This window comes from Cornus florida, unplaced genomic scaffold (assembly GCF_030987335.1).
Source record: "Cornus florida cultivar Cherokee Brave unplaced genomic scaffold, ASM3098733v1 CherokeeBrave_3.0.0_Hap2_Chr04, whole genome shotgun sequence".
Lineage (NCBI taxonomy): Eukaryota > Viridiplantae > Streptophyta > Magnoliopsida > Cornales > Cornaceae > Cornus > Cornus florida.
The window spans coordinates 106,271,864-106,284,680 of NW_026775574.1; the positions used below are offsets into that span (position 1 = coordinate 106,271,864).

At 34.9% G+C, this 12,817-nt stretch overlaps 1 protein-coding gene across 1 annotated transcript; it reads left to right on the forward strand.

The window, feature by feature from the left end:
- Positions 1–221: 221 nt before the first annotated feature.
- On the forward strand, positions 222–12,278 carry LOC132304541 (uncharacterized). Its single transcript, XM_059802271.1, has 7 exons — positions 222–448; positions 1,557–1,761; positions 2,254–2,455; positions 4,652–4,845; positions 6,753–6,906; positions 7,481–7,645; positions 11,649–12,278. The coding sequence occupies exons 1-7, from the start codon at positions 283–285 to the stop codon at positions 12,105–12,107; spliced, it is 1,545 nt and encodes a 514-aa protein (XP_059658254.1). The 5' UTR covers positions 222–282; the 3' UTR covers positions 12,108–12,278.
- The last annotated feature ends 539 nt before the right edge of the window (positions 12,279–12,817 follow it).

Here is a 12,817-nt window from a genome sequence, read left to right on the forward strand (position 1 = left end):
AGATTCAATGGTTCTTTTTTTAATTATTTTTTAATTTTATTAATTTTTATTATTATAAATTTATGTATATATATATATATATTTGTATATTTTATTTTTGAGCTGTGACTAATTTTATTTATATTGTTGGAAAAGTCACTTTTTATTTTTCGCCCAAACCCCAAATTAGATTGACCCGTCCTACAAATAGTCAACAGAAACTATCGTTCATTTCAATGGACCATTATATCCTGGTCACATATAGATGGCGGCAACTCATGGGGAGAGATCAAAATTCAGAGCATGAAACCAACCATCACCACTCTCTCTCTTCTCCTCCTGCTCAATACTCTCTCTCTAGCAGTGCTTTCTCACTCTGAACCTAAATCCGAATGCAAAGCATGGCTGGTCCAATCAATTCCTTCCGACATGCCTCACCTCTCTCTCGTCCCCGGCGTTCTCTCTACCGGTAATTTTCTTTATTTTTCATCTCCTTCATTTTCTTAGTTACCAAACATAAAATTTTGGGCTTTTATCTCTTTCTTTTCATTTTCTCTGCACTTGTAAAATCATAGTTTGTAAGTTCCTTTTTTCGGTATATTCCATTTTCGGCATAATACCTCAGTTTTTTGCCTTTGCTCTTCTCGGCTACTGAGAAAATGTTAGGGAATAGAAAGACGATGATGGTCTTAGGTTTTTTATGATTTGGGGCTTGAGAAAGTGCACGAAACCTTCACACTGACCCCACTAGTCTAATACAACTTCTTCACATGAGTTGACCATCTCATTTTTGAAAAAATTAAAATGACAGAACAACAAATGATGGTCCTGTGAATCCAGTTGCAAATCAAGTTTCTGAAGTAAAATTTGTTTCTTGTTTCCGGTAACATGCAGAACGGAGAGCTTGAACATGGTAAAACAAAGCAATTGGAGAAAAATAAAGATTAATAAGCCACAAAAAATGCACAAGTTTGTACATTGGTTACCTATGGGCTACATCCATGGATAACAGTCAAGTAAAATTTTACTGTGTAATCGGAGAATTTACAAGGAGACAACATGACAACTTACATTTCCAAATACAAGGAAAGCCCCTTATCCCAATTCTACCAATACCACTTATTAAATAGTTGGTGGATTGATGATTTTTATTATTTACTATGTCTTATATTTCTGTTGAGTTAGTTTAATTTTAAAAAGTAGTTAAAATTGGTAATTCATCTAATAAGACCTATTCATTCCCCCTCAAAGTCTAGATCACAGACCTTGCGCAACATTCCATCAGAGTATCGGGTCTGGTTCTTACACTTGTCAAGAGTTTTTATTTATATAGGTCTCTACTCAACTGACCTAAGCTTACAATTATTTGGCCTAGTAATGGAAGAGTTTTAAAGTTCTTCGCAGCCAAAAAGAGCATGAAGACGGGATCCAAAATTTATTTATGTACTTGTTTGTTGTATTTTCCTAATGTTATTTTTTCTTTTTGACAATCAATTGAGTGGTTGTTTTGTTTTTCTTTCAATTCAAAATTTTGAAATATATTTTGTGAATTTATTTTTCACATGTGAATGATTAAGCGGATGTTTTTCGGTGGTTGGCCGGGAATTCTTCCCAGAATCTGGACATAATAGCACAGTACTGGCAATTAATAGCCCATCCTGATGATCCTCGTTCTGGGGATTATGGATACTCAAAAGCTGATATGCAGAAATTCGGTGCTAATGAAGGTTTTGGTGTCTATAAAGACATCGAAAATGCTGCTGATCGCAATGTGACTATCAGGTATATATCTGTGCATATATACATACTTTAAATTTAAATTTGACATGGCAGTCTTTGTATCAAATTTAGAAAATTGGTAGTTGTGAATGACAATCGCCTGAAGGTCTTTGTTGACAAGTTGCATGTAATTTCAAAAATTTAAAATTCCTTGCAAAACTATATGCGGAAAATTACAGTTATGATGTGACAGTCTAATATAAAGCTCGCTAATTTGCACATTATGTAGTTTTTTTGATAATTTTTTTCTGTAAATGAAAATTATGTAGTTTTTGTGATGCTAATTTCTAAAAGTTACATGTGAATGCACAAGTTACATTCAAATTTGCTTTACTTAAATTGATTGGAATAGCTAATAGTCACTTGCTTTTGAATGTTATAACTCATAAATCGTAATCTTTGTATTGGTTAACCATATAACATTAATAATATTTCTCTTGTTTACATGTCAAACTAGCCATTTTTCTTTGCTTATGAAACTGGATTTATTTTCAGGCTTCTACAGCACTCTGGAGTCTATCCTGATTACACAAAAGAACCATCTGACCTTGCTTTAGGAAGGCCAAATGTAAAGAGCGTGACATTACTGCTTAGCAAATGGTGGGGATCAGGCATAGTCCATGCAAAAGTTTGGATATCAGATAATCGAGATGTTTATATTGGCTCTGCGAACAATGACTGGAAATCTCTCACTCAGGTATTCTAATGCGTTGCAGTTTTAATCTAATAGAGAAGGCATAATTATTTTATCTTCTTTATCTGAAATCCTTCAAAAATTCTTGTAATTAACAATATTTAACATATATCTTGTATTCGTAATATTGATACTGTTGATTGCTCAGAAAAGCTGCTGCTAATAAGCCAGAATGTTCCTTTATAAGATCCTAGGTTGCTCTACAACAGTTCAGTCCTAGCCCTTTACTTAAAAATATAATGTAAGCATCACTAATTTGTCCACCAAAAAGAACATTGTTAACGGATTTAAATAGTTAAGTTACATCCTCTCTAATTGTTTAAGCTTTTAGAGTAGATGGTTGTTAACGTTGTATCAGAGCAAACAATGTCATGTATTCAAACCTCGGCGTCACCCTGATAATTAAAATTGAAACACGTGTTGGACCAAAGCAGTGTTATCAAAGGCGCACCTAGGCTCCAGGCTCATACAGGCGCAACACTTACCCCTGTTGTGTGCTCAGTTGAGCTTTTGACAACATTTGTGCCTTTAATATGGAATATGAATATGCTTTGATAGTAATTTAATTTTTCGATTGTGCGCCTTGCTTCACTCAGGTGCACGCCTCACCTTGTGCCTAGGCTTCAAAGGACCTCTAGCGCCATAGTGTGCCTTGGGCCTTTGATAACACTGGACCGAAAGAAGGCCACACATGAGGGGGCGTGTTGCAGAATTTAAATATTTAAGTTATACTAATAGCTTAAGCTTTTAGGGTAGATGGTTGTCAACAAACATAAATTAAAGTGATCAATATGCTTCAATGGTCACTCTGGAGTATATCATGATTACACAAAAGAACCATCCGACCTTGCTTAAGGAAGGCCAAGAAGGCCAAAAGTAGAGAAGGTCACATTACTGATTAGCAAGTGGCGGGGATCAGGCATAGTGCACACAAAAATTTGGATATCAGACCATCAAGATGTTTATGCTGGATTAACTGGAAACCTCTCACTCTTGTAAGCTAATACATTGCAGTTTCAATCTAATAGAGAAGGCATAATATCTTCTTTAACTGAAATCCTTCAAAAAATGCTAATAAGTACTCCCTCCATCCCATAATAGTTGTCCATCTTTCCTTTTTGGGTTGTCCCAAAATACTTGTCCACTTACTACGTTTAAACAATATATTTCACATCTTTTCATAAAAGACCCTCAAAATTATAAAAAATTTCAAACTTGATTATATATATATTTAAACTTGAAAGGGTAGCTTTGTAATTTTTGAGGGGGACAATGCAATAATTACATGTCTTATACTCCCTATAAGGGACATCTAATATGGGACAGAAGGAGTAGCAATATTTAACATCTATCATATATTCTTATTATTCTACTACTGATGGCTCCAGAAAGCTGGTGCTTATAAGCTAGAATGCCTCTTCAGAAGATCCTCTGGTTGCTCTACAACAGTTCAATCACTACTTAAATGTAGCGCAAGCATCACTAATCTGTCCACCAGAAAGAACATAAATTAAATTTACCAATGTACCATTTGAAAGGTTATATGCCTCACTTGAAATCACATGATTTATAAAATTGAACTATTAATGACAAACTACCAGTAATTTGCACTTAAAATTAGTAATGAAGAAAGAAAACATTAATAGTATATGAAAAACAACATTTATGACAAATAAGCAAATCAAAACACATGAAAGGCACCACAAGATGATAATAGATTGCCCTCCAAAAAAAACCTTCTTGTTTTGAGGATGTTCACGTTCTTGAAAGAAAAAAGAAAGAAAAAAGAAAAAAGAAAAAGAAAAAGAAAAAGAAAAAAAGGAATGAAGAACTCACCATGCATCACCAAGGAAGTTAAAGTGCCTTTTGGTTGTAAGGTTAAGTGTTTTGGGTATCTTAAGTTGAATTACTGTTTCTTCTACCTTGCTTAGTCCATGCTTCCATATGTGAAAGGAATTTTGACTAGTTTTTCCAATCCTAAAGAGAGTAATCAGTTTTTTCTTTGGTTGCTCATTCCTTACCCTTGTTGTTAACCTTCAAATGAATGAGATTAGGGTAGTCAGGCATTATATGTAATATCCTGTTAACAGTTATGCATTCATGATTTCAAAGAAATTTACCATTGCATATATATGTATATTCAATTATTTGTTAGTGGACTGATCAATTAACGGTGTCATGGTTGTCCAACATTTTTAGGTGAAGGAAGTTGGAATTTATCTTGTTGGATGTCCAGGAATAGCAGAAAAGGTTGTGGTCTACTATGACAACCTTTGGAAACTTGCTTCTCTAGATGATTCAGCATACACAAAAACAGTATGGGATGAGCAGTGGCAGATCAGTAGGAAAGTTCCTTGTTGGTCATACTTTGTCCATTCTAAAGAAAGGTGCAGGTATGTTAGAAGGAACTTGCTTTAGACCAAGTAAAGTTGAACTTTTTACCAGTATGTAAACAACGCTCTGTGATGTTTAAAATTGTTTTACAACATCAGGATACTTTGCCACGTAGAATCTACCTCCTGTCTTGCGTATAAGGGTCGTTCCTATGATTTTAAAAAGTGCCTGTTATTATCTTGCCACAGCAGCTGCTTAATGGTCGTGGCAGGTCTTCTGACTGTTAATGGTCCGTAATCTTGGTTCTTACTAAACCTGGACATCGTTGTTAAAATTTGTTGACTTCATATTAATGTCTAGCTTTCAAACTTAGAAATTATGTGTCCTAAGTCCTTCATGGATCAACTTCAATATGAATATTCCTTCGATTTTCTTGGAAAAAATTAACTCATGTTCAAACTAATGATAAGTAAATCTGCAAACTAAAATTACATATAATATATAGTCATAGGATGAAGGTGATCTTTCAACTTTCCCTTAGACTATCTGGTCTTTTATTGGAATTCATTTTCCAACAGATTTCTTAGGATTTTTATGCCCCAAGGAATCCAAAGAATCTTGACATGTTCTATTAAGTCTTTTTTTTATTTTTTATTTTTTTTATCTATAAAATCCATACAATACTAATCTTCATCAAAGTATATGACGAGCTGTCTGTTTGAGTATTCTGAGGTTTCTTAGGCGAATTAACATTTTTATTGACATTCTTCTTCTTTTAATTGTTGAATTTCCTATTAATACCCCTTCTTTGTTTATTGGATTTATTATTATGAAAGTTACGTTATTTTAGTAGACTCTGTCTTCAGCATCTCTCCTACGTTGATTACAATAAAATCTAGTGTGACCTTATCTGTCACAACATGAGCAGTAAAGAGTGGGGAGCTGAGAACTCATTTGCATTTGTACATTCTCTTATAATCATTTTAAAGAGAAACACTACCAAACAAATTATTAAAGGCAAGTTGAAGCTTACTTATGGCTTCATCTTCCTTTTTGGGTTCACTACCAGTAAAAGTTTCTGCATCATCTTCTGTTTCAGTATCTAATTCTTTTTAACCTTCCTAGGACACTCGCCACATGCCTTTTTTTCACCATAATTCCAACATGTGACAGTATATGACGTTTTCTTCTCTTCCCTAGGTTTTTCTTTTTTCTTTTGAGAAAATTCTCTTAGTAGACTTAGTGTTGTACTCAGATTTCTTTAAAAAAATTCTTAAACTTTTTAGTAAGTAGAGCTATCTCATATTTGGTCTCATTACTTGAACTATCTGCAGTTTCTTCCTTGGCTGCCTTTAGTGTTATACCTTCATTCTTCTTAGTAGGAGAAAAGTTCAATTTGTTAGTCTGAAGATTAAACTGGTGTAGTACATTTATGTACTTTCTAAAAAATTTCCATGCTTCTTTAGTAGTAGTGCAATTTGTGATTCTAGCAAATTCAGTAGGTTCCATGGTAGTGAAGAGGGCATTTAAGGCTCTAGAATTATATGTTGCTTCAAAACAAGTGAAATGTTTATGCTGACACGTGCATTTGAAAAGCACATTTGTCCGACACGTGCATTTGAAAAGCATATCCAACAATTATATTTTATTATATTATTACTTCAAAACAAGTGAAATGCTTATATTGAACACTATGTTTCATAAAGATATGATTTTTACTCTAGTAAACTAAATTAAATTTAAAATTGTATGAATATTTAGCAGTGTCCCATATATCCTTCTGTGTGGAATTCGATAAGTCTGACATGTGAATACATGCCCGTACTTTACACATGCACCACCAGAGTCCATGTAAACATAGTTTGATACTTCCATCCTTGTCTTCTTGACAAGCAAATTAGGCACAAACTGAAAATGTTTTGCAGCTTTGTTTATATTGTTAACGTAAAGTGTAATTTTGTGGCAGATCACCTCTTCCTCATTATGTAGAGGTTCACCACATAGCAGGCTATCCAGTACTATCAGACCCTTACATGTTTCAAATGCCAATTCAAACTCCAGGATACAACCATTCAACCTTGCAGCCTCAACCCAGCTATCTCTCATTTGCTCCTCCAGAGGTCAGTGGGTCAATGCCAAAAATTGTTTATCTCACTAAGTTCTGATTTTACTGTACTGACTAAAGGGTCTTCTGGAAATCGCTTGTTCTTTTTCTAATTAAGAGTATTATGGAAAACTCGTTTTTTATAATTGATTTGTTACAAATAATTGTAGATGAACAATTCATTTAAATTCTGAATTAGAAACACCAAAATGGATTCGTTTTGTGCAAAACAAAATTCTGTTATCCAGCAGTATTCAGTTGTCTACCAATCAAAATTTGATACACAGACTTTTGTCTATTTTAATTATTTTTAGATGAAATAGAATCTTTTGGTTTGTTTATTTAAAGTTCAAGTGATAGGTGGCATAAATTTAAATGTCTATCTTGTGGGTAGTCGTGATATTTATATATATATATATATTTTTGGAAGTATTTTTTTATTTTTAATTCTTGCTTTTGGAGGAAAATCAAAGCAGCCTTTTCTTTTGAAGATAGAAAAATAATTCTGGAATTTTGATAGATAATGTCTTGGATGTTCAACATCTAGTCTGATTTTTGCTTCATTTGTCTGATATAATTTTGAACTGCAGCTGTCATTTGGTAAGTACCAGGCAGATGAACAGGCATGGGTGGACACAATTAAATCTGTAGGAACTGGAGCAACTGTCAGAATTAGTACTATGGATTGGCTTGGACAATCCCAATACATGAAGCAAACGGTTTATTGGTCATCCCTTTCCTCGGCAGTATCAGAGGTAAATATGATTTGTGATTTCTTCGATATTTCTTTTGAACTTATTTTACTTCTTGTACAATCCCAACACTAGAGGCCTGCTGTGCATATTATGCGTGTACATGATGTGTTTATGGTTATCATTGAAATGAATTGGTGCAATGCGGGTGCAACATAGCTTTTTACTTCTTTGCAACTCGTAAGAAATTCCCAATAATGATTGCCAAGTTTTAACCATTGCTTGGTTCGTAAAAAGTTTGGGTTGCCAAATTGCAAGAATCGGACTTGGCTCGAAATCTTGAAGTGCATGTGTCGTCTCTACTATTGGAGACGTGGCAAAGATAGATAATTAGGGTTGATTTTCATTTAATAATAATATTACCATTATATTAGTATTTTTTTATTTTAGGGATGTTTTAGTAACTTAGTATTTCAGGGTTTTATTTATAGTAATAGGATTTGATTGAGGTTTTTTACTTGATGATTATTTATACAGGGGTTGATAACACCATTAAGGCATGTTTTTATGATCCAATATTGAATATACAAATATTACAGTGATTTCTTTTCCCGCATTCGTCTTCTCTTCTCTCTCATTCTCTTTCATGTTCTCCTTGAATTTTGATATTGAAGCACCTCTACCCCATCCTGCATCAATAAGAGCAGTCACTTGTACATAATAGTGCTAAAGACTAGATAAATATCCCATCAACCCCTCTATGACCTCGCTAAGCGGGACAAAAACTTGGTAATGGCCTTTGATTTTTGAGTTTTTTCATCTTTGTTTTGTTATCTTTAGATTAATAACAATTATATTCTTAACCATTTTTTAGATAATCCCATTTTCAATTTTTATATTCCTATTAAAAGATAATCAGTCTTAAGATAATGAGTATGAAGGATATAGAATCGTTAACCAAGGGTCTTATACATCAGAGTACACACTGTTCAATTAAATCTAGAGGATAGTTTTTGCGAATAACTAACTTTCAAATTTTAGTTAATCCTTGTTCAATTTTCAGCTAGTTTCATTATCCACACACAAAAATTCAAACACGTAAATCATTAAATAAAATAAAATGGAGATACAAAATCTATTAAACGGAAAACCCATGGTACAGGTGTAGATAATTGTTAGAGGGTCTCATCCCACATCACATCCGGTATATATGGGTGGGTATACCCAACAACTTAAACTTTTGAGTTAGAGGGCAAGCACCTGATCCGTTACAGTTGGTATTAGAGCCAGACCCAATCCTTGATTCGGTTTCATGCCAAGTACTAGCCGAAAGGAGTCCGGGCCCCACCCAGATTTGGCAGGGTGGTCTGACCGCATCGAGAGTGTTGCGAGTTAGGGTAGGGGAGAAAGTTCGAGGGCCTCATCCCACATCGGATCTGGAGGAGAAAGTTAATTGGTATATATAGTTGGGTATGCAACACTACCTAACAACTTAAGTTTTTGGGTTAGGAGGAAAGCGCCTTATTACAATAATCCAGTATAGGGACGGGTGGGTGCTTCGTGATCCGACCCAAAAGCTTAAGCTATTAGGTGGGGTTAACACCTAACCCATATATACCCATTAACTTTCTCATCCGGATCCGATGTGGGACAAGCTCCCCCACCCGAACTTACAATGCCCTTTTTGCAGCTCGGGCCACCCTGCTTACTTGGGGTGAAGACCCGGACGTTTGACTTGACACCGGATTAAGGACTGAATTTGGTTTTGATACCAACTGTAACGGATGGGTGCTTCACGATCTGACCTAAAAACTTAAGCTATTAGGTGGGACTAACCCCCAACCCATATATATCCATTCACTTTTCCATCCGGATCCAATGTGGGACAAGCTTCCCCTTGTTACAGACACCTAGACTCACACCAGACGATGGTTGTTCAAGTCCTTGATCTTCACTATATCACCTGGTTGATGCTTTATTCAGTTTTCAACGGATCTAGTTATCAATCAAATATTCTTGGCTGTGTAAAAAGATGTCATAAGCATTACCCTAGACTAACTATGACCCCCTATTTGTAACCGATCCACGAATCCCATATGAAATAGGAAAATAAATCCTTTTAAAATTCTGTTTCCGGAGAGGTTTTGTGCCAACAGATAGATCGAAACACTTTGTCCTATTTCAACCGATCCAGTTATCAATCAAAGTATTCTGGACTTCGTCACTAATTTTATTTATCCATTTCGATTGATCGTCGATCAAAGCTTATTGTTATTCTGAAGTCAATTTTGATCTATTGAAGCTTCAAGCAAAGCTTGCTGTTTTTCCAATAATATTTTGTTCAAAATGTCAATTGATCTTTAAAATTTTGGAAGTTCAATAATCCTATTTGAAAAAGAACATTCTTTGTGCCTTTCTAAGAGTAAACCTAGGTTGTGGATGGTCACTAAGGTCTTGTCTCACCGTAACCTAGATATGCGATTGAGTTTGAGAGATTTTCTACATGTTTTTCACTATTCTTTATCTTCATCATCTCTTTTCGGTTGTGAGAAAATGACTCAAAGCATTTTGCATAAATTACAACCCTAGTTTTGAGTAGGAAATTGCCAAATCACATGACTCAATATCCTGTTTATTTCTTTTTGCTAAGGTAAGTTTTATTACCAAAAAAGTTCAGCATTTAGAAAATTAGAATGAACTTTAAAACATGTTCAAGCTAAAGAAAAAATCTTACATCCCTAGAAGCAACTAGGAAAACACCAGGATGTACTTTGTGATGAACTCTCACATCCTGATAGGCCAGGGAAACATTCCTGCTAGTCATCTACTGACTTAGTGAAGGATAAGTTGCCGTGCCTCTAATTAGGAGACAAGACCGTCCCATGGAGGGAGGATCTATGGGCTCCCAAGAACAAGTGGGCCTCCATGATGAATCATATGCTCCTCTACATTGCAAAGCTTGAGACACTAACACATGCCAACCCTCTTACTGGATCAATCTTATGTGGATCACTTTTGTTATGTTGGTTGGCTGAGTTACTTGAGAATCCAACTAATATAGCTACTTGGGCTTTTCGAGCTTCTAACCTCTTGGCTCTTGCCTTCTTGGATTGAATGTTATGCATCAGGCTGAAATAGATTGACCCAATACATTGTGAATTAGGCATTTGTTCATTCTATTTTGAGTATGATAAAGGTTTTAGTGCCATGCCTCGTGCTTTTGGAACAAATTTTTTTGAAAGTGATTATAAATTTCTGAGGCAATTATTTGTCAATTCCACCCATTACTTGATTTTTGATTTACAGTTCCTAATTTTGCTAATCTAGCTATCTTGTCTAGGGCCATAAATCACATAGTAAAAATCAAGTTCTAAAGCAAGTGTATTTGGGGAAGTATATTACTCGGTGCAGCTATCTTTGATCCGGTAGGTTTATTAGGACAGGAGCCCAATAGGAAGACAAAACGGAAAAGAGGAGGAATACAGGATGTTCCACTGTCATACTTTTTCAAGCCGTTGTTCACATTTTCTTTTTATCTTTCTGTTGACTCTTGGAACCCTAAAACCTCGTATCACATGTAGTTACTAAATTGATAACTCATGCATCGTCTCAGATGGTTGTTGATAGTATATATATATATAATTTTTTTTTCCCCTAGTTGTTATTGATAGTATACTGAAATTATGTTGCTTGGTTGGGGAAATTTCCTTCAGCAATTTTTGAGACCAAATGAGAAAAAACATGTACAATCTTCCAGTCTGGGCTTTTGAAAGCAGACGAATGTTACATATATACATAAAGATGGTGTCATCAAATATAAATTTTCAGTTTAAATCCATTCTCTAAAATTCTCAAAATTTAGGTTTACTTCAACCACTATGATTACCTAAATTGAATGTCTTCAAATGCTATATAATATCTTGTGTGATCATATTATTCAATTTTGTTTGCGGGCTGTCTCTAGCTTGTTTTGCTGAAATAAATTGACCTTGCTGATTCTGTCCTATATTTGCACTTTTATATGTTTTTTCTTTTTCTTTTTCCTAACAAAGTCCCTGTATGGTAGGTTGTCTTCTCCAAGAATGCAAAGGTGAAGATACTAGTTGCATACTGGGCACATTTCATCAACAACACAGATCAGTATCTGAAGTCTCTTCTGTACTCTAATACCCTGTGCTTATCTTCAAAGTATAACCATTGTTCCGGCAATGTGGAGATCAAGTATTATGTTGTACCGGGTTGCAATTTGACTGGACCTGCTATTCAGAATGGGACTAGCACAGGAAATGTCTACCCGGGCTATTCCAGGGTCAACCACGGAAAGTATGCAGTTAGTGATGTGCGTGCCCACATTGGAACGAGCAATTTGGTATGGGATTACTTCTATACCACAGCCGGTGTTAGCTTTGGCACCTATAACCCTGCCATTGTTTCTCAACTTCAAGAAATCTTCGATGCTGATTGGAATTCTCCGTACGCGATTCCAGTTGAACCATTAGTGGAGAGTCATGCTTACTCAACTTGATAGCAACATGAATTTGTTTTGGTTGGCAAATTGAAAATGAGTGAAATAGGAAGCCTAGAAGAACCATATATAAAAGCTTTGAAGATTCGTGATTGTAAATGTACATTAAGGAGCAGGTCGTTTGCTTTTTAATTGCTTATTTTTCATATAATAACTCATTTTATGTGAGAACCTGTTTCAGAATAACAAATGTGAGCCAAACAACCCCTTCTAAAAAAAGGGAAAAACCGGTTCACCATATCCTAATGCATGTTTCTTGCACAGAAGGGCAAGGTTTCTCACTTTTCAAAATTTTAGCTAGACTTGAAAGTAGCCTTTTAGTATCCTAATGCAAGGTTTCTTAAATTTTAGACTTGAAAGTAATTGAGCAGCTTTTTAGTGGTAAAAAGAGAAAGATTCGGTCGTAGATTCCCTCTTAACACTATCTACTGTCCATTGATTACTTTCAGAATTTCCTTCTCCAACTGGACTGGACTGGACATCCTTTTCTTTGTTTTATATTAGGAGTTCTTCTCTGCATGTTTCAACAATTATTATTAGTACAAGAATGAATTCTTTAAATTTGGTTCATTCAGTTTCACATATAAGCAATCAATTAGTATACATATATATATATATATATAGATACGTATATATTGGATGTGGAAGTGGAAGTTATTTGGCAGGCGACCATGGTGTCATGGCCGGAGTGTGAAGTCCTGTTTGAGAAA